General features: G+C 39.1%; 1 protein-coding gene across 1 annotated transcript; it reads left to right on the top strand.

Annotated features, from left to right (window-relative positions):
- Window positions 1–530: 530 nt before the first annotated feature.
- On the top strand, window positions 531–25,998 carry Cpa3 (carboxypeptidase A3). Its single transcript, XM_021659955.2, has 11 exons — window positions 531–657; window positions 772–847; window positions 3,578–3,702; window positions 12,058–12,160; window positions 12,265–12,366; window positions 13,949–14,050; window positions 15,898–16,008; window positions 17,058–17,148; window positions 18,169–18,371; window positions 20,435–20,519; window positions 25,413–25,998. Exons 1-11 carry the CDS (start codon window positions 590–592, stop codon window positions 25,598–25,600), a joined length of 1,254 nt encoding a protein of 417 aa, XP_021515630.1. The 5' UTR covers window positions 531–589; the 3' UTR covers window positions 25,601–25,998.
- The last annotated feature ends 696 nt before the right edge of the window (window positions 25,999–26,694 follow it).

The following is a 26,694-nucleotide window of genomic DNA, read 5'->3' as shown; positions in this document are numbered from 1 at the left end:
AAAAAATAACTATATTAATAATTTTTTTCTATTTAAAACATATGAATGTATTCTGTCTGCTCTTTAATGCAAGATTACTGGGAGGCTAGTATTTTAGTGCAAACAGAACTAAGTTCCCGTCCTAGCTCTGTGAATAGACCCATCCTTTCACCTGGGACAAACTACCTGCTAAAGCAATTTTCTTCTCAATCTTTTTCGAAGTGTATATTTCCTATTATTAAGAAAGTAGAGACAGGCTGGGCATGATGGTGAACGCCTTTAATCCCAGCACTCAGAGAGGCAGAGGCAGGTGGATTGCTGTGAGTTTGAGGCCAACTTGGTCTACCAAGCAAGCCCAGGACAGCCAAGGCTTCACAGAGAAACCCTGTCTTGAAAAACCAAAAAAGAAAAGAGAGACAGACAGAGAGAGAGAGAGAGAGAGCATAGAGAGAAGCCTGGATATCACATGCCTGCTCCCCCACCCCAACTGTAAAAACATGAGCTGGGTGGACAGTTCATCCCTCGAAACCCCAGAGGAAATAAGCTGTTCCTTGAGATAAAAGCTGAGGTATAAAACCAGTAGAGGGGTCGGGTCAACCAAAGAAGAGCCATGAGGTTCTTTTTGCTTATGGGTGTCATCTCCACCACTCTTGCAATTGCTCCTGTCCGCTTTGATAGGTAAATTTCCCTTCCTGTGGTCCATTCTCCAGGTGAGAAGAGAATTAAGGAATATGTCTTTACAATTCACTGATTTTTTTGTTTCTTTGGTTTTTGTCTTTTGTCTGCTTGAAGGGAAAAGGTATTCCGTGTGAAGCTCCAGGATGAAAAGCAAGCAAGAATCCTGAAGGATTTGACCCAAACCATTGAGGTAAGGCATTCAGGGGGGGTATGATAGCTTTCTTTTTTATTCTCTAAAAGATATTCCCTTTTATTTTATATTCAATGCCCACCAGGCTCCCAGAGGCTGACAAGCAAGTGAGAGTGACAGGGATAATTCAACCAGCAGCCAACACCTCACTTAGTTCTGTTTCCATGGTTCACTGCTCTTCCTTATGGCTTTCCAAGCAACAGCTTCTAAGCAAATCTGAAACACACCTTTCTCATTGCCTGCTTTCCCTCCTGTCTGTACTCTGAATCTCCCCACCCCCAACATCCACACCCATTGCTTCTGTTCAAGTACAAACTGATGAAAGTAAAGTGCTGGCTGATGTTCGCTTGCCAAGAGAGGATACACTTTCAAACGAGATCCTTACTGTAAAGCAGTATCTTAAAAACCAAAAAGAAAAGATAACGTGTTCTATCATTGGGTCAGCTGCTTCTTTTACATAGGGCACTTTGTCCCAGTCAGCTTCCTCCTGTTTCATAATAACCAGCAGATTTACAATGCAACACCTTTAAAACAGAGAACCTGAAGTAAAAACATAGTAGCTGAAACCTCCAATGTTACACTACAGATTTAAACCCACAACCAAGCTTGGCTTCAGTTCTAGCCACACTGCTCAGTCAAACCACTCAAAAGGTCCACCTATTCTAATTCCTAAGTATTCCTCACACCCACACCATCATCTCTGTGCTGCCGACGGCAAGTCCATCCTGCCTCTGGACCAGTTTCAGTATCCCTTCTCTAACACACCCATGTCTAGGGTTTTAGTCTCACCTCCCACGAAGCCAAGGGATCCCTGCAATCTTACGACCAGACAACTGCGCTTCCTCGTTTAAAAATGTCTGTGAGAACAGCGTGCAAGGGTTACAACCAAGCCAGATGTGAGGGTTCAAATCCTAGTTCTCTTCTGGCTCAGCGGCCTTAGGCAAGTTACGGAAGCTCACTAGTCGACATGCAGCTGATAACTAGCTGTTCTCCAGCAGCAGCAGCAGAAGCACTAAGTCGGCACAGTAAGGGATATTACAGCCTTCTGTGAAAAAGAAAATATTAAAGCATTTATTGTGGGGTCTGGAGTGGCCAGAGTCCTCCATGGATTGCCACGTGGTTACCTCTTCAGTCCCCAGTCCCTCCTCTCTTGTTTCCTGGCCTTGGAGATGCACACATCACATCTTCTCCCACCTCTTCCTAGGCGGCATGTTATTTTCTAATTCTTTATCTGGCTGAATCTTCTTGTTTCTATAAGACTCCAATTGGCCAATATCTCCTGCAGGAAATTGCCTTGCTCTCTCTCTTAGGACATCCTGCTCTTTCCTCTGCGGTTGGCTAACATGATGAAAATACTTGTGTGTGGCTTTGTGTGGCACACAAAATCTTCACTTACAACTTCCCAGTGAGACACCTCTGTGGCCCCGACCTCTGTGCCTGCCTCGTAATGAACGTTCACAGCAGTTCTTTGAGCTTAAAGTTCTTCCTCCACATTTTGTTGCTATAGCACAGATAGTTATTGTGAAGTCTAGCGGATAAACTAACTCCTGATGTGTTCAACTTATGCTATAATGTTGCAAAGTGAACAAATGAGTTGGTTGGTTCATAAAAACTTCATGCTGTCCCATAATAGTCTGTCCAAGAGTTAAAGTGTGGTGCAACTAAAAGACACCCAAGACTGGACGTGCCTCAATCATGGTGTGATAGTGGAGACTGGGCACCTTTTTTATATTGGCAGCCTGAGAATTTGTACTTCACTTGGCTTCAGAACTGACTGCGATTTTAAAGAAACCCAAGAACTGGAATCTCCTCAAACTATTTTAACCTGAATGATTTTCTTACAAGCTCATTCATCAAATTTGTTGAAATTTGCTCAGGCACATAGTGAACAGAAAACCATCACCTATGAAATCTCAGGATGTATCAGGATGTATATAATGAGGTGGATTCATCTCACTGTGTCCACGGTACTCACCAGGGAAGCCTAGTAACCACATTTTTTCATTAAAGCACACTGAAAAACAATCATTTTCAGTGGCTTCATCGAGAACGTGTTACTAAAATAGTAAAATTAAAAGACATGATTAATAAACTTCACCTTCTTTTCAGACACAAACCTTCCAGGAGTTCCAGAATTCACAGAGAAATCCATGGATGGAAACAGAAAGTTGTAAAAGCAGGATTACAACCAACTTTGGCCAAATCAATTATTAAATAATCTTGTTCACATCCAAAATGCTAGACATGAAGAGAGATTAACCAAAAGTTGCCTCTTCTATTTGCTCTGATAAATGCATTGTCCTAAAATATTAGTAGAAATTCTTTTTCCCACTATGTGATATTCAACAGATCTTACACACATTTGTCAAAAAAAACATTCTCATTCGCTTATTAGTTACACAAAACCCTACATCCCTTTGTGGTGCATAATACCTGGTCAGTGTGTGTGTTAGTATCTATATGTGCTTTAGTGCATGCCCTCCTGTGTGTGAGGAGCATAGAGAAACCCATATGAAAACAGAAATCACCAAATGTCTTATTACTCTACCTTATTTGTTTGAGAAAGGATTTCTCAGCGAACCCAGCAACCAGCAAGCCCCAGAAGTCCTCCTGTTTTTAATCCCCCAAATTTCTGACGTTACAGGTGTACATGGCCACATTCAGCATTTTAAATATACACATATTTGGCAGACAAACAAGCAACATTTCATAATGGTCTTGTCTCTGTAGCTTGACTTCTGGTATCCAGATGCTGCCCATGATATCGCTGCGAACTCGACAGTGGATTTCCGAATTAGTGAGAAAGAATCGTGGACTCTCCGGTCTACCTTGGAACAACATAAAATGCACTATGAGTAAGTCCTGGGCAAATCTCCATCTACGTTTCATAGTCAGAGTTTGGGTAACCTTGAAACCTTTAGAATTTTTTTAATATCTTTGAGGTTTTGGAGGGTGGATTTCATACATAAGCATGCTATATTTCCATCATTTCCAACCCTCTCTGTCTGTCATCCAACTTCTCCTGTGTTCTGTCTACATCCTTGGAATTTATGACTTCAACGTCTATGCTTATTATCCTTATTACTGATGCACACACAAGCACACCCCTACTCAATGTTGGTGTATGTTTGTGTGTTCAGAACTTACCACATGGGATTATATAACCTATCACAGGCTTCATCCCTAAAGAAAACTGATTACCTCTAGTAGTTATGAGTGTCTTATGAATCTTTATCTAGTTGTAGGTCTTGTAAAATTTGCCCCATCCATGTTGACATGTTGCCTGGTGTGGTTACATACAGCTCTTGTGTAGGCAAACCTGTTGTGTCTCAAAGTCACTGTCTTTCACTGGCCATCTGGGTCCTCTGGATCTTACAGCTCTTCCACCCTCTCTGACCCCTTCCATAAAAAATACGTTCTGTTGACCTGAGAAACAACGCTCAGATTAAGGGTCATAATAGTAAAAAAAATTTTTACACAGTATGTGGAACCTCTTTCATAAGAATGAGTTCCTTTGACTGAGAAACAATCCTCAGCAATCTGGGGGGGGTGGGAGGGTGGATGAGGCCTGGCCCTAAAGAGAGCCAAAGAGTATCAGATTTTTAACTACATCCAGAAAATGGATCTGAATCCCTTCTGTTAAATAGAAAAGCCTGTGAATTTAACATTCCTGTTTCTCTAGTGCTATCTGTGACTACAAAAACCTCATGCCCTCTATATAGATTCACTCCACAACCAGCCTTCTCACTTGTGATTTGTGCTTCAATGTCTACACTCTGCAATTTACATAATTAATAGAGACTTGATATCAATTCCTAGTAGTAATTAATTTTCACAAAGTACCCAGCCCAAACTAAAACACAGTAGTGTTCAGCCAAAGTCTATACAATCTGGGTGGAATAACAGGACTTAAAAAAAAAAAAAATGAAAACAGCCAAGCATGGCAGCCCACATCTGTAATTCCAGCAGTCAGGGAGGCAGAGGCAGGTGGGTCTCTGTGAGTTCAAGGCCAGCCTGGTCTACAAAGTCCAAGATAACCAAGGCTACACAGGGAAACCCTGTCTCGAAACAAACAAACAAAAAGATGAAAAGTGCAATGCTTGCCATGACTGTAGATGAAGCGAGTCACTGGAAGACAGAGACAAGGGACTGACATAAGCATTTAAGCAAATACGTTTCTCCCCTCCCCACCCAACCTGACCCCATCTTGGATCCTCCAGGCCTCTCTTGTCTGAAATAACCCTGACCCTGTAGAGGTGTGAATGAGATCCTCACAAGTGTCATTTCATCTCAGACCCAAATAGTTTTTTTGCTTCCTGCATCAAGAAGCAAAATGCTAAACTATTTATTAAAATTAAACTTACCTGTCTATGACAGGGTTTCTAAAAAGTGTCTCAATTTAGCTACAAACATGGGAAAACCATGTAATTACCTATCTCCCTCACAAATGTAAATATGGAAAGTAATCTGTAAAGAGAAAAATATTAAAAATTCTGTATTCAGGGGCATAATTTTATTTGCATGTGAATTATGCACATTACTTGGTATTGGTAATAGAAGAGAGTTTTTTTTAATTCACCTTACATTCCAATTGTATCCACCTTCCTCTTCTCTTCCATATCCCAGCCTCCCTCTATCTTCCCCCATACCTGCTTCTCTACTCCTCAGAAAAGGAGGACTCCTACTAACCCACCCCAGCACATCAAGTCACATCAGGACTGAGCGCATCCCAGACAGAAGAGAGTTAAAAAAAAAAAAAAAAAGTTTGCTTACATTTAAGACACCAGGCTAACTAAAAACAAAGAAGCTAGTCTGACGGTGATTCACTTAAACGTTCTTTATTAAACAGTGCACCCAAACCATTACTCAGTTTAATGCATCAGTGCATTACACTGGTATCTTTTCATTTTTAGAAAATTCAGCTACTAAAGTAGCATGTATGCGTAGTTCCTTTTTATTTATACTTTTAAAAAATCATAAAAAGCCAAATACAAAACACAAATTCAAACACAAATACTTATTATATATACTTAGTAAGTATATATAAGTAAGTATATACTAACAAAGGCAAGCAGACTGATTTGTGTTGAACAAAAAAATACATGTCCTGGACTGGGCGTCAGAGGCAGACACTGTATTTCAATTCAGCCATTAAAACTCTGAGTGTATTTATGAATTTTTTATATTGAGATAGTTTCTAGCATTGTCTTTTCTTTGATCAAACGTTAAAATTAGAAAATAAAGTTATTCATAAGAATTAATTCAAAAACCAGCTGCTAATACAATAAAACTCAAACTGTACAATAGAATAAAATTATAATAAGAACTACACAAGATTACCTAGAAATGCAAGATAGAAGTATGCAAACTCCCATAGTGACATTCAGCACTCTAGGTTAATGGTTGATCACCTAATAATGTTCATCCAGATACAAATTCATGCTCTAAATGTAAATCCACCCTGTCAAATAATTGTCTCAATCAGATAAAGCCAATGATTTACTTAGTGTGTGCTGCTTCATTCATTTTTTTCTTCATGCTCTGCACACACGTCTACATATTATTTGCTCCAGGGTATAACAGGCTTGTGAACTTGGTTGCAAGAATTGAAAAGGTACTGATTATGGTAAAAATAAAAACAAACAAACAAAAAGAAACAAACAAAAAACAGAGAAGTGTTGTAGGTGAAGGGGGAAAAAGATTCTGAAGCAAAACACATCAGACTCATCCAAATCAAGGTATTTAACACTGGTTAAAATGGGGGTAGTAAAGGGAGCGGCCTCACATGGTTTCCACAAGGAGGGACCGGTTCTATCTCTATGGCTAGTTCTTCTATTAGCTCAGGAGAAAAGGAGGCCATTCATATGCGTGTGTACACGAGCTCACACACGCAAACACACTCAGTGCAGAGGACTGAAGGTGGCTGCCCTCCCTCCCTCTAGAGAACAAGCCTATGTCATAAAGTTTATTTCCCAACAGATGTTATGCCATAGACATTAAGAAATTTATGTCAGCAAATCCAGAACTTAATGCACATGGTTACCCGATTAGGAATTCGCCAAACTCAATTTTACAGAAACCTAAAAACGTATTTTAAAAATAACTCTGTTACAACATGAACACCAAGGGAGCCCAGACCAGTTGTACAAAACAGCCTAAAATGATCCAGTCTCTCTCTTTCTTTCTCTCTCTCTCCTTCTCTCTCTCTCTCTCTCTCTCTCTCTCTCTCTCTCTAACATAAGTTAGACACTGGCCCATAGTTATCTCATCTTTCTTTGATACTCTCTAAAAGTAGCCTTGAAACTGAAACTCATTTGATCACTTCTCTGAACCAAGTTGGAGCTCACTGACTTTGGAAGACAAACATCCATGGCAACAGGGGAACTAAAAACCTTACAAAAATTTTCCAAGACCAAGAAAACTCTGACCTATCTGGTGGCTACGCCCAGAGCTCTCACCCCAGTAAAGAAGGCTCTATTGTGTAATGATTCCTACATTGTCAACAGAGTCACACACTGTAGGTTCAAAATTCCACCTCAACTGCTGTAGAATATGACAATTTTGAATTGGACTTAAAGTCCTCCATAAAATATAATGATAATAGTACACAACCACCATTGCTGACAATGTCAACATGATAAAATATCGGTAAAGATTTGAGCGCAATGCCTGATACGAAATAAAGACTTGATAAGTGTTACCTGTTTGTATTATTAAACCCCCAGTGCTAATTATCATTTCTCCTACATTTAGGATTAGAACATTTTTCGAACACAGTAAATGAATCTAGGAAATAATAGTTGAGAGAAAGTCATGTGATTCCCTCTGCTAACCCTGGCTTCTAGCTAGTGGAAGAGTCAATAAATGGTATCTGGCCATAGGTCATAATTCCCAGCCTGAGGCTTATCTTGTGGTCCATAGCTGCAATAGTCTGGTATCCTCATGCATTTGTGGAAAGATTGTATTTCCATTTAGATGGTTCTCTTTTGCTGCTGTTATCATGATTGCTGAATCGACCAGTGTTAAGCCTGAAGATTCTCTTTGAGATATAAGGTTCTCTGACTGACTAACATTGCCTTGAATTGTGACTCAGCCTCTGAGATCACGAAATGTTCATTTTGTTGATCAGACTACTTTTATGCAAGTGGAACAAAAGCTATGTGTTCCCTCTAGAGATTGAGGAAGTTAATTATATCGGCAGCAACTCCTCAGAACATGATTCCAAACCTCCTCGGGCCTCCTAAGAGTTTTAGTGCAACATGCCCCATGGGTTTCCAAAATTGCTCTTACACGTTCCCATCCTCGGAAATCCAAAATTCATAAGAGACGATGCTAACCACACAGAGAGTTAAGTGTGACAGGAGTAATAATTCCATCGGTGCAGCTAATGAGAATGCACATCAGAGGTGGTGTTCGGTCCTAGGTTCTAAATAAATTCTAATCAGGAGTACAGCAAATCTGTGTTCCTCATGAGAGCCGGATCCATAAGCCAGCTCACAAGAAGAAATCAAGCAGAGCAAGCAGAGGACCTCTGCAGTGTTTCCGCTCATCATAAGAATGGTGGAGGAGGGGTGTCATTGAGTCACATAACTACAGATAATTAAATGTAGGTAAAGGGAACTCTGTAGAGCGGCTGTCAACCGTGAAACCCGCCTTCGCTGTTTGGAGGTTCACTGGGTGGGTAGGGAATGTGGAGCGTGTCTCACCACCTATTCATTCGTCTTCTTCAAAATCTTAGGTGATGTATTTGGTCTCATTAGAAAAGGGAGGAAAACGGATGTCAGAGAAACACTTTAAACTGCTCAGAGTCACATCTAGCGTCAAGAATAGAACTTGGTAGCCAGGCATGGTGGAGCACGCCTGTGAGCTCAGAACTCCAGGAGGCACAGCCAGACAGGTCTCTGTGAGTCCAAGGCCAACCTGGTCTACAAAGCAAGTCCAGAACAGCCAAGGCTACCCAAAGAAACCCCATTTCAAGAAACAAGCAAAAGTATAGGACTAGAGTTCAATATCAAAAGCATTTGAACTTAAGCTGCTGCTTCCTTATTAGATGACTAAGAAAATGATTGCGGATGATTTCTAAGTGATTACAGAGCACATTAAAGAACAGATAGCACCCTCCTGATTTCACGGTTTGCTGCTAACAAATGGAAAATGTCATCTCCTGAGCAAAAGCAGGACACTGCCTTTGTATAGATTCAACAGGAAGTGACATAATCCAGACACAGAGCCCATTTCCACAAATTTTCAATTTTTTCTTTTAGGGTTATCCTGTTGTCAGGTAGGTTTACTTTTCTATGTAACCCAATATGGCTTGTTTTTAAGAAAGTCATTTCTCAATGTCTCACTGTATCTATTCCTTCTGGGTTAAACACAAATTGTAAAACTCTATGTAAAAAAAGAAAAATAGAATGCTTGTAAACTTCCTGCAGCTATACTATAAAGTTTAATACTCTCAGGAATTAGTAATAGATATCGATACAACTTTGCCTTAGTAAGCAATAATACAAAGATCACCTAAGTAAACCCTACCATATTAATACCATTCAACATCATACTTAATTGTGAGAGATAGATTTCTCCATCAAGAGAATTAAAAATAAGAATGCTCTCTTTCAGTTCTATTATTTCTCTATGTTTTGAAAGTTTAACCAATACAATAAAGCAAATAATAATAATAATAATAGAAAAAGTAAAAAGAAAATATAGTCACAGAGAAAGTAACTACATCAGAAACTCTAAACACATAACTAAAATTTAAAGGGTCAATTAAACTTTAAAGCCAATAAGGTAGGTAAGTGAACAAGATAAGTGTAACCAAATCAAATATATTTAATGTGAATAATAAGCAATTTAAAAGTATACTACAGAAACGTCACTTACAAGACTAGTTTAAAATACATGCAAGGGCAATCAAAATATATAAAATTTTACTGAAACATCAAAACAAAACAACTTAGTCTGACTTTAGCAAAATTCTTCTCAAACTTCCATAATTTAATATCAAAACTTTTATCAAGAAGCCACTTTTCTGATTATTTTATTTTCTAAAATTATTCTAACAGAAAATTTTTTGAAAATAAGAATAAGGAGGTACTATACCCAGCATTAAATTTTATCATACATAAAAACAGTTTCCTACTACATGAGTTCAAAAATGAGTTCATGAACTTGAGTAATAAGTAAATCCACAAACAACAACAAAAAAAAAAAACCACAAAAAAGCATTTGTTTGCATAATGAAAATAGCACTTTTGAAACAAAGCTCAAGCATTTTGGATTCTAATTCCCAACTCCAAATAGAAAGACATTCTAACTACAGTGCTGGCAACATGCTTAGACAGGTAAAGGAGTCTGCTGATGAGTCTGGCTATCTGATTCTGGTTCCAGACAGTCAATGGGAGGAGAGAGCTAGCCCCTTGACCTACATAAACACACATGCATTAAAAAAATGTTAAAAGTCACAAACTATAAATATGTAATTTTTTTGAGTAAGAATTTCCTCATTAGTTAAATGGTGATAATGCTGACAGGATTAGCAATGTATATAAAGCAGAATCTGGCCCATATTAAACAAATTTAGGACAGAGTACAAAAGAAAAATGAAGGGTAGGAAATTTGATGTGTTTGGGAGAAGCTAGAGACTGAAGAGAATATCCACTAACTAGACCAGTCTCCTAGTAGAGGGAGGGGAACACCGACCTACCCAAAAAAATTTGACCCAAAATTTACCCTGCCTACAAGATGTGCAGGGATAAAGATAGAACAGATAGAGCAGAGATTGAGGGAATGCCCAACCAATGCCTGACCCATCCAGAGACCCACCCTATCAGAAAGTGTCAACCTCTGCCACCATGAGATATGCTCTGCTAAACTTGCGGACAGGAGCCTGATGGAGGTCCTCTGAAATGTGTTACCCACCAGTACCTCAAAAGAGATGCTGAGACTCACAGTCGACATTGGGTGATGGGTAGTGTGTCTTGTAGAAAAGTGGGAAGAAAGAGAAAAGGACCTAGATGTGACAGGAGCTCTACAAGAAGGCCAACAGAGCCAACTAACCAGGGGCCTGAGGGGCTTGCTGGGACTGAAGAATCAACCAAGGACCATGCATGAACTGTACCTAGACCCCCTACAAAGATGTAGCAGATGGGCAGCTTAGGCTTCATGCGGGTCCTCTAATAAGGGAAGTGGAGACTGTATCAGACACAAACTCACTTGCCAGCTTTTTGATCACTTTCCCCTGGCAGGACTGCCTTGCCAGGCCACAGGGGAAGAGGACATGCTCAGTCCTGATGCAACTTGAGGAGGTGAAAAAGGGAGCTTCCCTTTTCTGAGGAAAAGGAGAGAGCAGAGGGGGGAAGGGGAAGAAGGGAGAATGGGACTGGGATGGGAGGAGGGAGGGAGCTACAACAAGGATGTAAAGTGTATTAAAAAATCAACTTTTTAAAAAGAAATTATATAATATTTAAAAGAAAGATCTTGAAATAGCAAGATGGGTTGACTCAAGAAGAGATGAAATTAAAAATGGAGGTATAAACTCTTTTACCCCAACAGTGTCACCCTCCCAATGACTTTTTTGACTGTTTTTTCACGCTCTCAAAAGCACCCTAGCCATACCCTAGCTCTACCATTAGACCACAATTTGCTTCAGGTTTTTTTTTTTCCAGGAATATAAAGTTAAAAAATCTCTTGTGAAGATGAAGTAAACATAAAAGTTTAGAGAAATACTTTGCCTTGCTAAGTGCTAAATCCCTAGTTGGTTTTAAACATCCTAGTATTTCATTGTAAGGGAAAAAGCAATAAATATAATTAATTTCATTTAGGTAAATGTACCTCAGATACTATTATTTAATCACACAACCAATATAAGACCAATGAGTGAAATATTTTACATACAAGTTCTTCAAAATTTTATACATAATGTACATTTACCCTAATCTCTACTTCTGGGCCAAGCTGTTTCAAGTTCTGGACAGCAACATGAGTCCAGACCTGTCAGAAAAGTCAGCATAGCTCAAATAGATGGGGTATCAGAAGCCATTCCATGCCTTGTCCAAAGGAGATGCCTAGGGCAGAGGAACGAGGAAGTGGACTTTATTTCAGATAAAGGAGAGGAAGAGGCATTTTCCTGCAAAGAAAGATAAAATGTTCTCTTTCCTATGATAAAATCTTCCTATGATAAATGTATGTTATCATTCTCTGTCAAACAGAATCCTGATACATGACCTGCAAGAAGAGATAGAGAAACAGTTTGATGTGAAAGATGAAATCGCAGGCAGGCACAGTTATGCAAAATACAACAACTGGGAAAAGGTATGGGTACAATTCCTGTTATGGTCTTTTTAAAAGGCTTTCCTCCTTTAGTGTTATGCAATTTTCCTGTATTTTAATTCCTCAAATTTTATTTTGATCTTAAGATTGTTTCTTGGACTGAAAAAATGGTAGGAAAACATCCTGAAATGGTCTCAAGAATTAAAATTGGATCGACTTTTGAAGATAATCCATTATATGTTCTCAAGGTAAGAATAATTGAAGAGGGAGGGACACGGGAGAGGAGGAAGAATGGGTGGGATTGGGAGGGGATGAGGGAGGGGGCTACAGCTGGGATACAAAGTGAATAAACTGTAATTAATTAAAAAATAAATTAAATAAATAAATAGAATAATTGAAGAACCATTAATTAGTTTGTTATTGTAAAACATGAACGTGGCAGCTAAGCTAAACTGGAAATTGGAAAACATGTTATTTTGAGATATTTAAACTCTGGACTTCAATTCAGAAAACAATCTTCATTGCAATAAAAAAAAAATGTGGGGGGAGCAAGTGCCTGCTGGAGATTACACAATGAGCAAACCCATTTCAGAGGATAGCTGTGTTACAAAGCAGTTTACAGTGTCCTTGTCTAAACACTTCTTCCAAGTCCGTTAAAATGGAATGAAACTGGTGAATAAAAGTCAGGATGAAAGAGTTAAACATCGTAATAGGTAATCCCAGAGGAGCAGTGAGAGTGTCAGAGCCAGGGTCAATGAGGAGCCACCCCCCAACTACTGCCAGGCTGTGCAGACACGAGGATTCTGCTGGAAGGCACTCACATTCCATATCTCCATTCAAACGAAATTCAAATTTAGTTTCTCCAACCACCAACTAAATCTGAACTCCAGTGAAAACAAAAGCCATTCAAATAGCAGGTTCTGGTCCTGCTCCCCACTCTACATACAGCACCAGGCCTCACTCCAGGCTTTACAATTAACAAGGCATCAATGGAATAAGAGAGAGAGACAACATAGAACTTGTTTGCTGTTTTATTTTTGAGGGAATTTGGATAGTTGTGGTTCTGAAACTCGGGAGGGCTGGGATTACAGGTATGCATGTGGCTTCCTGTCCAAAAACAGATTATGGGTTTTAAATTTTTTATTACTTTTGTGTGTGTCTGTGTGTGTGTGTGTGTGTGTGTGTGTGTGTGTGTGTGTGTCTGTAGTTACATGCATGGCACATGTGAATGTCAGAGGACATCTTGAGGAGTCTGTTCTCTCTTTTTGTCACGTGGGTCCTAAAGATTGAATTTAATCAGGCTTAGCCACGGGTGCCTTTATCCACCGAGCCTTCTCACTGACCCTAGAGTGTGTTTCTTGAAGATGGATTTTATTTATTCCGGATGTGTTTGTATGGATGTCTGCAAATGGCTATGTACATGTGAGCGCCCAACGAGGCAAAAGGAGGAAGTCAGTTGCACCGGAGCTGGAGTTCTAGGCAGTTGTGAGCTACTACATGTAGATGCTGGGAACAGAACTCAGACTCTGCAAGAGCAAACACGGCTTTAACTGCTGAGCGGCTGAGCTACCTTTCCAGCCCCAGACTATGTTGTTTTTTGTGCTGTTTGTTACAAAAAAAAAAAACAAACTAGAAGCAGCTCTGAACCTCTGAATTGTTTTAAAAAACATATCCTTGAGCAGAAGAATTATTATGAATAGACAGGATAGCTGCCATCATCTTCCCTGGGAACAGTATGCGTAAGTATGGTTCGTGTTCATCAATAGACAAGGACAATAATTGTTTGAGAAAATGAACCATTGAATGACAAAATAATGCTTATTTTACTAGATTGGGAAAAAAGATGGAGAAAGAAAGGCTATCTTTATGGACTGTGGCATTCACGCCCGTGAGTGGGTCTCTACAGCTTTCTGCCAGTGGTTCGTCTATCAGGTGAGTGGACCAGTCACAATCAACCTCTCTCTCACTAACAACATCCCTTTCCAGGTGTGTGGTGCTCCAGCTTGTTAGAGAAGGGCTATTCATTGTTAATAAAATTCATCCACCTGAGTTTTAATCATTGTTGAAGATTTTTATGCAAATTACATCTTCCTTCAAACTCCTTAATCTCTACCTGAGAGTTTACGGTAGTGAAAGCAACTGTCTTTTATCCTGAAGCTAAGCAGGTAAAAATCTGATACCCCTTTTATGTTATAGCCTGCAAATTCAGCTATCTTTGATAAACTCAGAAAATAAATGTATAATTTTGCTTTACAGGTTTCACTGGTCGTACATGAATGTGGGATTCTCCTACTTCATTTCCTTTCAGCTGAGAAATAAACTTGTTTTATAAAAATAGATCTGGTTCATATGTCCCCGAATATCTACTGCTCATTTATTCTGACCTGTCTATTTCCAACTTTCTCTACCAATTCTCTCACACAGCCCTTTGGAACACCCAAAGCAAGGGTTGTTGGGTGACAGATATGTTCACTAGCAAAGATGCTGTAAAACACTGATGTATACCACTTTGGTTTTTTTGGCCCCTCCCAACTAAAGGCCAAAAGCTCCCCTTAACCTGCAATGAGCATAAAACATTGCAACTGCAAGAATCTTCTATGTGCCTGTACTCACATCAGTGGGACAGCTGGGGCAGGCAGAGGACTATTGCGGCCATTCTGGACTGCCCAGTGATTCCTTCACACACACCTACTCTCTCTCTCAAACCATACACACACACATTTTGTTTTTATTACAGGTGTTCCTGAGAGAAATTTTTCAAGAATGAAGAGGGTGTCTGTGTTGTTTTGTTTTTGAGGATTTTCATAGCCACAGAACACTCAGAGGAGGGATTTACAGAAAATAAAAACACATGGTCAGGTCAAGCTCTAAATTTGTGACATTTGAATTTTTTTTTTATTTTATCATGATTGTGGGAAATTGAAGCCAGTGCTTTGTGATTGCTAGGAAGCATGTGCCAGACACATGTGCCATGTGTCTTTATTAATTTTCTGAGGCCAGAAAGACAGCTGGGTCAGTAAAGTGCTAGCTTGCACGAGCATGAGGACCTGAGTTCAATCCTCCTCGTCTGTGTGATAATGCCGGGCAAAGCACACACCTGAAATCCTAGTGCTGGTGAGGACCCCTGGGTCCTGATGGTAGCTCCTCTGGCCAAACTGTCAAGCCTCGGGTTCAGTGAGAACAAAGGGAAATTAAGGCAGTCCCCTGAACCCTCTGTCACCCTCTGGCCTTCACTCACAGAAACATGTAGGTACATCTGCACACACATGCACACGTGTGTTCCTCTGGTTGGGGGTGTGACTCAGCAATAGAGCACATGTTTAATATGCACAGAATTTGGGTTGAGTCCACACGCAAAGGAGTTTTTCTCCAATCATATTTATAAATGTTATGAACCTTTTCCAATGTTCCTCTCTCCTCATTCTCGCAGGCGTGATCTTTATTTATGTAAGGGATATGAGAGAATGCGTCCATCAAGTCCCTGCTGGTATTAATTTCCACTTGGCTCTATTTCGTCTGTGGCTCTGGTTATACAGGCTGCCTCTGGCAGCCTCAGGTCTCCATCATTCAGTGAACCTTTCAGCAATGCTCATTTCAGTTCATGTTCCTGCATTTAATAAGTGGTTGTTTTTGTTCCTGTAATCTGAATGGGCCATTTATTTTTGTGTACCTTAAAAACTGTTTAAAAGCATTAAGCCTTGAAAACAACTCAAAGAGTGGTAGCTGTGGTTAATAGGATCCGGGTTTCTGCATAGTAACTATCTTCCTGTCTCCTCCAGGCAACCAAGAGTTATGGAAAAAACAAAATCATGACCAAACTTTTGGACCGGATGAATTTTTACGTTCTGCCTGTCTTCAATGTGGATGGATATATTTGGTCATGGACACAGGTACCTACTCTGCATACAACTGCTGCATTTAAGTAATGCATTAGTCGCTGCCTTTAATGCGCACTCATTGCTGCTTATTAGGTTAAAGTTTGGATAACTATTTGATTCCAATTCAGAGAAATAAATGTATTTTTAATTTTTTTAAATGTTTTTATTTAATCTTTCAGAATTTTATACAGGCTGTTTTGACCTTATTGATTCTCTTCTGCCAAGTTTCCAGATCTGCTCCCACTTTCACCCAATTTCATGTTTCTCTCTCTCTTAAAACAAACAAACAAACAGAAAAACACAGTGTCCAGTTTGTGTTAGCCAACTACTGTTGAGCCCTGGCCTTGCCCTGGAGTGCTTGAGATACCCAGAATCACTCTATTAAAAATATATTTTTTTTCCCTCTTCCAACAGCAAGCAAATTTCAGTAGCTCCTCAATAGGGGTGGGTGGGACTTGATGCCCACCTCCTCCACCCCTTGCTGAAATTTTGTCTGGCCTCAGCTTGTCCAGATCCTGTGCATGATGTCATGTCCCTGTGAATTCACATGTAAATCTGCCCTGTTATGTCTAGAAAACACTGTCACCTGCAGCTCTTCGCAAGCTTTCCAATTCCTCTTCCCCATCGATCCCTCCGCCTTGAAAGGAAAGGCATGATACAGACCTCCCATTTAGAGCCGAGTCCTGCTCAGGCTGAGCATGCCCATGTTTCTCACGCCACGCCCACTGGTCAATCGTGATGTCCTGATTGCACGGGTGTCATTAAAATAACAGCTGCTTTTTCGGGCCTGTAATGGTCATTTTTTTTTTAGTGCACAAACTTAATCAACCATTTTTAAACTTATCAAAAATCTTCATCAGTGCTTAAAGTGTTAAGGTTAAAAATTATGTATCTGAGAATATTAAAAATTGTGCTAACAAAATCTCTTTATAATAAAGAAGCTCAGGTTAACTATAGAGATTTCAGATAAACTTGTAGACACCTACAGAGAGAATCTGTAGGTGGTAACAATGAAAAGTGCAACTGACCATGTACCCACACTCTGTTGTCCCTTCTGGCAGGACCGAATGTGGAGAAAAAACCGTTCCAAGAACCAAAATTCCACCTGCATTGGCACTGACCTCAACAGGAACTTTGATGTCTCGTGGGACTGTGAGTTGCAGATTTGGTGTCAAGAAAATGGCTTTGCATTTAGACCTTGAGTTTAAATAATCCACCTACTTATTTCAGCAAAAATAGAGATCCCTGAGTGAGTACTGACTTCCTTGTCTGTTAGATGGAAGATAATCATCAACACCCTAGGAAGGTTCTGAAGGGTTTCTGTGGGGAAGTGGGGAAAAGATACTATGTATCTATCAAGCCACCTCTTACAGAACACTTAAAAAAAGAAGAACTAGAAAACATAACAGATATACAAAAAAAGTAATCTGGAGTGATCTTGGGTCCTTCCTCTTCCTAATCTGATAGTAGTTGATAAATACCAGTAATTACAACCAATATAAAAGTAATGATTTTTTTTTCAGATGCTTAACAAAGAAGCATTCGGGACAGGGGCAGTGAAAAAAAGTTTAATAGGAATACAAAAGCATCATTGGACATTGTGCATTGTACAATTCCTGTGGCACTGTATTCCAGGAATACAATGTCAGATACAATGGATGTGAGACCTAGATGATGCCATCATTTCTGCACAATCACAACTTTATCATTACAGAGTTTTAAGGAGACCATATTTCTGCCCCAATTTGTGCATTTCTTCTTTGTCTAATCTGGTTTTATAAAGGTCACCATATCTTTATACCACACCACAATGAATGTTAAACTAACAGTAGCGAACCCTAATCAAGAGAATTCTGAGAAAAGCGGAAGAAAGTCAGGCTCGAGGCAGGCGATTGATAGCAGTTCTCCAAGAACCAGAGCTGGGCTGAACAGGAACTGGTGTGGATCCAGGTCTCAGCCTTGGAATGACTGTGATCTGTTTTGCTATGACCTGGAAAAGGAGAGCAAATAAGGCAAGGATACCCCCAGAGTCGGCCTGTGAAACATGTGCTCAGAGCCTCTAGTGACTGTCACAGGAGATATCTCACGATTTCAGCATCGAGTGAACCCACATCAGAGGAGGCAGGGGAGGCGATAGTACACTCTGTGAGCTCACACACATTTCTTCTGTAGCTTTTCCGAACACCAACGACCCATGCAAGAATATCTACAGGGGCGCTGCACCAGAGTCGGAGAAAGAGACCAGAGCTGTCACTAACTTCATTCGAAGCCACCTGAACTCAATCAAGGCTTACATCACCTTCCATTCCTACTCTCAGATGGTATTATTTCCTTATGGCTATACATCCAAGCTGACACCCACCCACCAGGACCTGGTATGTTAAAAAACAAAAACAAACGAACAAAAAAAATTGTGGTGTGTACATTGACACCATCATTTACTTTCAGTCTGGTTGTTGTTGTTATTGTTGTTTTGTTTTTATCAACTTTGAGGTATGCTAAAATGGTGTCTGTTTGTTTGCTTGTTTGTTTTGAGACAGTTCCGGGGTCTTACTATGTAATTAGGCTCGCTAATTCAACTCACTATGTGACCCCACCGAACTTCCCCTTCACCATCCTCCCTACCTCCGCTCCCCAAATCCTACAATTACAGTTTTGCCACCGCACCAAGGCCTCACATTTAAAAGACCAGAAAAAAAAAAGATAACTAATGAAGTTTATTCTGTAGTTAAAATAATGATCTTTAGAGTTTTTATTTGATAATTATGAACATATATTTGATTGTAATTCTAAGAAAACTTCATAAGGAGGAAATGTCTAGGCCACCCAAAACAGAAGTCTAATATTGAATGGCCTAATGTATACAGTAGAATAGAATTCTAATATAGCAGTGTTTAAAGCTTTCTTTGAGTCATGCTCTAAAATCACCCACTCTAAAATCATGCATGGCCAAAGCCTTATGAATCAGTAGAGACAGTAGCTAGTTCTAATCTCTGGACAGCAGATTTAAGGAGATCCAGGATATTTTTCTCTATTAGTAAACTAAAAATATTAATTCTTCCACTAACCAAAAATACAAATGTCACAGTGCTCTATCTGTGAGAATATGGTATCATTTTAAATCTATGATCCAACGAATATTATTTTCCTTTCTGTGCAAACTGATTCGAATACATAAGCTTTAGAAAGAACACCCTGCACCCAAGGGAACGATCTTGGAATAGCACTAGCTAGAAGACAGAGCACATCCACTCAATGCTGGGGCTCAGATACTTCCTGAAATCAACTTGGAGAAAAATGGGTCAGGATTTTTATCTTGGCATCACTCAGTTGTAGTCATCTCAGTAACATTTAACGTTAGCTAAATCCAAGACTTCAAGCAGCCAGTGATTTCACATGAAGAAAATTCTGTGCCTACCCTGCTGCTTATGGTCCAATCTAGTTAATTATCTGAACCATGAGGTGATTAATGTGTACAGATACAGCAAGGCAATTGCATACTGTTAGGAAGGGTGTGCAGAACACGCCTTTCTGAGTAAATTGAAAGTTTTTACACAGAGACCACATTAATTTATATTTTAACTAAAAATATATTTCTTAGTTACATACATTTATACATAGCAATGGAAAAACATTTATTCGGAGTACAAATACACTGGAGGCTACATTAATTAATTTTCATTCCAACAATGACTCTCCTATCACAAGCAATTGATTAAATGTGATGAACGGCCACTCCAGAAAAGAAACTCTAATATAACAGAACCATTTTAAAGATGAATAAACCACACTGGGCATGTAGCTTAGTGGTCAACTGTTTGGCTAACACGCAGCGTCCTGTGTTAGATCCAAGGTATTGTGTGTGTGCACACACACACATAAACACAAATGCAGTCAATGAAGACTGAAACAAAAATGAATCAACTCCCTTTCTTCTGTTAGCACAACTAGAGAAAGTTCTGCATCAATAACAGACCTAATACAGAGAAGGGGAGGGGAGAAAATGATTTTGAGAGGGTCAAATACCTCAAGCCAAAAAGAGTCTGAAAGAAAAGACGTGCCACCCTGGAAAGGTGCCTCAGCTGCATAGAGAGCACTTGTCCTTGCAGATTACCAAGGCTGATACCAAGCACCCACATGGTGGCTCACAGCCATTTGTAAATTCAGTTCCAGGAGACCTGTTACCTTCTTCTTACCACCACGGGTGCAACCATGTGGTGCTTCTTCACACATGCAGGCAAGGTCACAGAGAGATAGGGAGAATGCAGCATAATTCCATATAATGATTGATCGCACTTGGCAATGTTCCTTACCTAGCAATTTCTCTTACTTTGATCTTCAAATGCTAAATAACCTGTAATATTGATTTTTTTTAACTCATCAGAAACGCATTGAATTCATGTGGCATTCTGTAATCCCCTCTCACTTCCCTCCCCAGCTCAAAGTTTCGAGGATTGCCACTGATGTTCTCTCAACTAGATATGAAACCCATTACATCTACGGTCCAATCTCATCAACAATTTGTAAGTTTTTCCTGTCATATACTCTGACTGTTTCCCTAAATCTTATGTGAATACTGAAAAAAATGATCATGTTTATAGATTATAAACTCCAACTCTTTCACAGAATTTTGCATTAAATGTGAACCTAAAGAATGGAGTGTGCCTATTGCCTGAGATAAGGAAGTTTTTGAACCAAATTACAATAAGCCTTTAAAAGGCTATAAAATTAAGAGAGATTATTAAATCAATAGAAATTTATAGCTTAATTCAACTATCATCCTGTTCTCCAACACCAATGTTTCATCTTGAGCAGAACTAACAAGAATTAGTTTGGGCAGAGGCCACATCTAACTCTCATCTCTTTCACATAAATTAAATTGTCTTTTCTTTGGCCTTTTCTCTCTTCTCCTCACTAATCTGGGTGTGAGATGTGTTGTGGTCATTTGGGGCATAGACTCATATCCTTTCATCCCTCTGGTCTGTTCTTCCTGTTAGAGGCAAATGAATTTGTGTGGTAGCGTAAGAAGAGGGATAGTAAGATTTAAATTCTCTTTTGTTTATATTCTCACCCCATTTCTAATTCTTCAGTATTTAATAGACTTGCATAACTGTTGGCATTTTACTTAGATTTTACATACATTGACTTTCTTATCTCTTATTCCTTCTACATGGAATCAGAAAACTTTTTTCAAGGTCAGCTATTTGTTTAGACTTTAATGCCAGAATGGCCTCTGTTAAGACTACTCAACTGTAGTGCAAGCAGCCACAGATGACAAATTTAAAATGAGCATGGCTGTGCTATGTATAAACCCTCATCAGAAAACCCTGTATAATCTGTTAAGTCTCAGACTGTGTTTTGAACATTATCTTGTAGTTGTTCGTTGATTCACAAGCTGGTCACAGGGCTTAGCACTTGATTCTCATGATCTAAATCAGTCCTCACAAAACACCCCAAAAGATGTGCAAGTATTACCTGCCAGTTACACGTAATGGCAAAGGAATGACAATGTTATACTAAAACCAAAGTTCTCACTGATGTACACATTGCTTTCCTTGTTTGGTTTTTGTGACTATCCAAGCTTTTCTGTTTCAAGGAATCCACAATAACAAAGATGCCATTTTATTTTTGACAAAGACCAGACTCTGTGGATAAAAATTCTTTCTTCTCTTATAGCAAGAGTTATAGCTATCAGGGTGTCCTCATCAAAGCCCTCCCCTCAGGAATCAGGGAACCCTGTAGAAAAGGAAGTAGGAAAAGTGTAAGAGGCAGGGGGGATGGAGGACATGAAGAAAACAGGCCCTCTAAATCAATAAAAGCAAAGCTTATACGGACTCACAGAGACTGAGGCAGCAAGCACCGGACCTGCTTGGGTCAGCACCAGGTCCTCTGTGTATACACTGTGGCTTCCGGTTTAGTGTGTTTATGAGATTATTGAGTGTGCGAACTTTGACGACTGTGCTACCTGTTGAGCTTTTTTTCCGCTCTGTCTTGTCCAACTCCAATGTGTTAGTTTTTGTTTTATTTTTGTTTTGTTTTGTTTATTATCATCCTTTAGAATCCTGGGACGGAAAAGGAGTGGATCCAGATGGGAGAGGAGGTGGAGAGAAACTTAGAAAAGCAGAGGAAAGGAAAACATAATCAGAATATACTATGTAAAAAAATATCTGTTTTCAATAAAAGGAAAAAATTAAGAAGAGTCATAATTATAAGCTAGTATGTGCATAAGTGAGTCAGTCCCTCAGAGCCTCTCACACCACAATGCGGGACATGAACAAGAGTAGAATTGCTTTCTATAAACTTGTTCAATGAAAAGTATGTCCAAACTTATCCAAAAACATTTCTTTGACTATTTTCCATTTGAAACTACGGTGATCAACAAAAAAAAGTAATTTCAGATGCTGAAATGAAAAATCTAGCAAGCTTACATTCTAAATATAAGCAAAAGGGAAAATAGACACAGAAAACAGAGAATGTATTACCTGTAGATTTTCCTTTAAATTATTGCTAATGAGATCGTTTATTTAGCAGTAATTTATTAATTATGTTACAATTATTGTATAACTTTCATATCATTATAATTGTTATATAATTATATGTAATCATATATTTTGTGTAAATCAATAATTATCATATAATTAATAATTTTTAATAATAAAAAATATTTCATCCAACATTTAATGTATATAAAGACTCGAGATAACTCATTGTTATTTATCAATGTATCATCTACGGGAAACTTATTTCTAATCTAATTACACAGACAGGTTGAGGTAAACAGTATACAAACGAATGAAAATGTAGGAGAAAAACGTGTTAAATATCAGATAAAGTAAATTTCAGAGCCCAGCATGGTGGTGCATGCCTGTAATCCCTGCACTCAGGGAGGCAGAGGTAGGCAGATCTCTGTGAGTTCAAGGCCAGCCTGGTTTACAAAGCGAGTCCAGCCAAGGCTACACAGAGAAACCTTGTCTTGAAAAGCAAAAAAAAAAAAAAAAAAAAGTCAATTTCAGAGCAAAACCAAAGAAACATTAGTAGAAACAAGTGGCTCGTCCACCACACAGGAAGTAATCCTAAGCGTGTGTACATCGCCTCCTCCCACTATGCTTTGTCAATAATTCAATGTTGATTTCCCCGGCTTTCTTCCCGCAAGTCTTCTCACTGAGGCCCAGTACGGCCTCCTCTCTCTTCTTTGGCCCTCTCATGTCCCTGCTTTCCCCTGTTTTTGTTAACAACATGGGTATTTTCACTGCCCAAATTGAAATTTTAGCCATTTCTGTCAAATCATGTCACGTACCACCCCACCGTTTCTCCTGGTGTTTTGCGTCTATCTTGACTCTTTCGCTTCACAGTGCCTGCCAGTGGCTGTCCAGGCGTTCTAGCGTGGATTAACAATTACAGCAGAATACAAAAGTGCCTATTGCTTCTTTTAAAAACTCTGATCGCGTCTGCTTTACAAGGTTCCCCAAATACTCATTGCTTATTTCACTCCTGCTTAATCAGACCCCACAGATCCCTAAAAAGCCCCTGGCTTTTCCGTCCTTGGAGTTCAACTACCCCCACCTGAAATGTATATGCTTCTCTTTCTTTACTTCTCTAATGTGGTCTGCATCATAAAAACGGGATTTGACAAGTCCGTGCTCTCACCCTGTTCACCAAGCACAGTACTGTTTCTCCTTTAACTCCTTATCATTTGGTTCACCTTCTCCGTGGTATTCACAACATGTGCTCTCACTAAAATTTTTCACCTTCTTTTTGCCTCTAAAACTGCAAGATTCTGAAATTGCAACTTGACTTTGAAGCTTTACCTTGCCTGCCCTCTCCAAGGCCAAATAAAGCTACTGGTTCAGGGTTTAGTTGGTTGGTTAGGTAGTGTGTTTTTGTGTTGCGTTTGTTTTTTGGTTTAGCTTGTTTATTTTTCTGTCTCAGATGAGTTTCCACCCTGCAGCTCATCCTGGCCTCCCTGCCTGCCCTGATGAAGCCTGCCTCTCTGTGCTACTGGGCTTAGATGGGCTGCTTACTGTTCTCAGCCCTCATAAAGTGCACTGAGCGCATTAGAGATTCCACAGACAGCTCCTGAATAGTTGAACTGTATCTCTTCCCACCCAAATATTCCTTCTTTCTTCAAAATTGCTTTGAATTATTATTTTTCAAGCTTAAGATGTTGGTACCAGTTAAGTGTGTCCTTAAATATCAATGAGTTTACATACAAAAATACTATTCTGTTACATAAAGGAAAACATATAGATGCATTTACAGTGTATTGCATTTTGTATATTATGTGTAATCACCTGCATATTTAACATGTATGTTCATATACTATAATATCCACACTCAGAGAGAAACCTCTCTTTATAGGTTTATAGCATTAATAATTTTTTTTTTACCAAATAATGACATCTTTAGTAAAGTTCCACAAAAAAATAATGATATAAAATTTGGATTAGAGTGTTAAATACATCTTTAAAATAGCTAACTTAAACTATTTTGGCCTTAAACAATTTTCTCTGACAGCGTAAATAATGAGAGATTGAAAGTGTGCAAAAGAATGAAATTTTGCACAGTTGGTGGATACAGTTTCCAATGACCAGTGAAGCCTCTTTTAGCTGCTAGAACTCCCTCAAAATTGCTCCATTTGTAGCAGTGTGAACCCAGAAAGTAAACTCAATTTGTTATTGACCCACAAGAATATAATTCATGCGACATTAAGTCATAAGGAATGACAATCTGAAGAAAAGACAAGGTCCACTAGAGAAAAGCAGGAGGGAATGGCGGATGACAATAGAAGGGGATGAATAAGAAAAAGGTATAGAGACAGACACGTATTAAAGTGTCATAATAAAGTCACTTTCTGTGCTAATTTTTAAAAGTAATTAAAAGAACGAAAAATAAAAAATTTCAATAAAATACATATTTAAAATATATGGTGGATTACAATGTATCTGTACCATTTACAATATTTGTCATTACCGCAACTCACTATAATTACTTTTATTGTTAATTTTACACATGCAATTTTAAGTGTGTGTGTGTGTGTGTGTGTGTGTCCGTTTTCAGGCCAGAGCCAACATTGGGCTTCTTCTCTATTGTTCTATACCCTTGTTTTTATTTCTGAGACAAGGTCACTCATTGAACCTGACACTCAACAGCAGTTGACTAGACAAGATGGTCACAAAGCTCTGGGGATCCCCTCAACACTGAGGATCCGCTCAACACTGACATTAGGCGTGAGCCACCACCTCGGGCGTTTTCATAGGTGCTGAGAATCCTCGAGCAGGACTTCCTGTTTGCACTACAAGCACTTTACCCTCTGAGCCAGCTCAACATCTTCTACACCCGTGATTCCCACGTCATTAAAAAAGGAAAAGGCCTCAGTACTTGCCTCTAATCTAATATTTACTGATTCTGTTTTGCAGACCCGACATCAGGTTCTTCTTTAGACTGGGCTTATGACCTGGGCATCAAACACACATTTGCCTTTGAGCTCCGAGATAGAGGAAAATATGGTTTCCTTCTTCCAGAATCCCGGATAAAGCCAACATGTAAAGAAACCATGCTTTCTGTCAAATTTATTGCCAAGTATGTCCTCAAGAACACATCCTAATGAATAGCCCTTGGTTTGGAATTTGCCAGTTAATCGTTGGGTGGAGCCCCTTCCTGGAAAGACAGCCTTCAGCATCACCTGGATACATCCTTCTTTTGCTCATAAAGCCCTGCATTACTTTTTTCTTGTTTTCATTTGCTCCCAATAGTCACCCAATATAGCTTTAAGTAAATCCATTTAATAATCTTCTTTGTAAGTAAAACTTTAGCCTTGTAGAAAACACAATTTGAATACTCTGAAGTGATATGTGGCGTACACGGGAAAGAAATGAAAACTTTTTTCCTCCAGAATCTGATTGGCTCCCTTCATGCCATGTGCTAATGAAATGAAAAACATGTTCTGATGTTTTACAAAGGCCCTTTCTGTTTTTAATAAACTATGTTCTCAGCATTTCTCAATTGGCCTTCCTAGTGTCTGTCAACAGTTCTTCAGTTTGATGACAGGAAACAATATCCTCAATTTTCAAATATGTGATTTGAATTTCAAACATGTATTTTTCTGATAGAAGTGAACATTGTTTACATCTTCAAAGTAGCAAAAGACAATTTAGAGAATAAAATAATTCATGGAGAGATGAATTTCTGAGCTTTAAATAAGGAATCCAGCTCCCATCTGTACAAGGATCATTAAGTAAAACATCACTTAATCTAATCTGCAGTATTCATAGAAAACTTTCTCCCACATCTTTCAGCAATTATAAACACAACTGAGATAGTTTTCCTTCCCAATGCATACAAAGAAAGCCAGTCAAAACAGTAAAAGTTGGTGACTAGAAGTCATGCTAACCAAAGAAAGGACTGGGGCAGGACTGGCGGAGACAAACATGAGAGGGAGACAGGGGTACCCTTCAGTTATGCTGATATAATACCACAGTGATCAATTCTAAAGGAATTAAAAAATATTCAGGAGTCAAATGTAAGTGACCACGAACAAAAAGCATAAATTCTGTTTGTCTCAAACACAACACTCCAATACGGTAATAATTTCATAAAGTCTTTCTGGAAATATAACAAAGAAAGTCACAAATTTTAAAGTTTTTTAAAATTGCCTCTAGGACTTAGGCAGGCAGACCAATCAGAGCACGAAAATTCCTG

The sequence above is a fragment of the Meriones unguiculatus genome, chromosome 2 (genome assembly GCF_030254825.1).
Source record: "Meriones unguiculatus strain TT.TT164.6M chromosome 2, Bangor_MerUng_6.1, whole genome shotgun sequence".
Classification (NCBI taxonomy): Eukaryota; Metazoa; Chordata; class Mammalia; order Rodentia; family Muridae; genus Meriones; species Meriones unguiculatus.
Note: the sequence above shows the minus strand (reverse complement) of the source record. Positions and strands in the feature narration are given on the sequence as shown.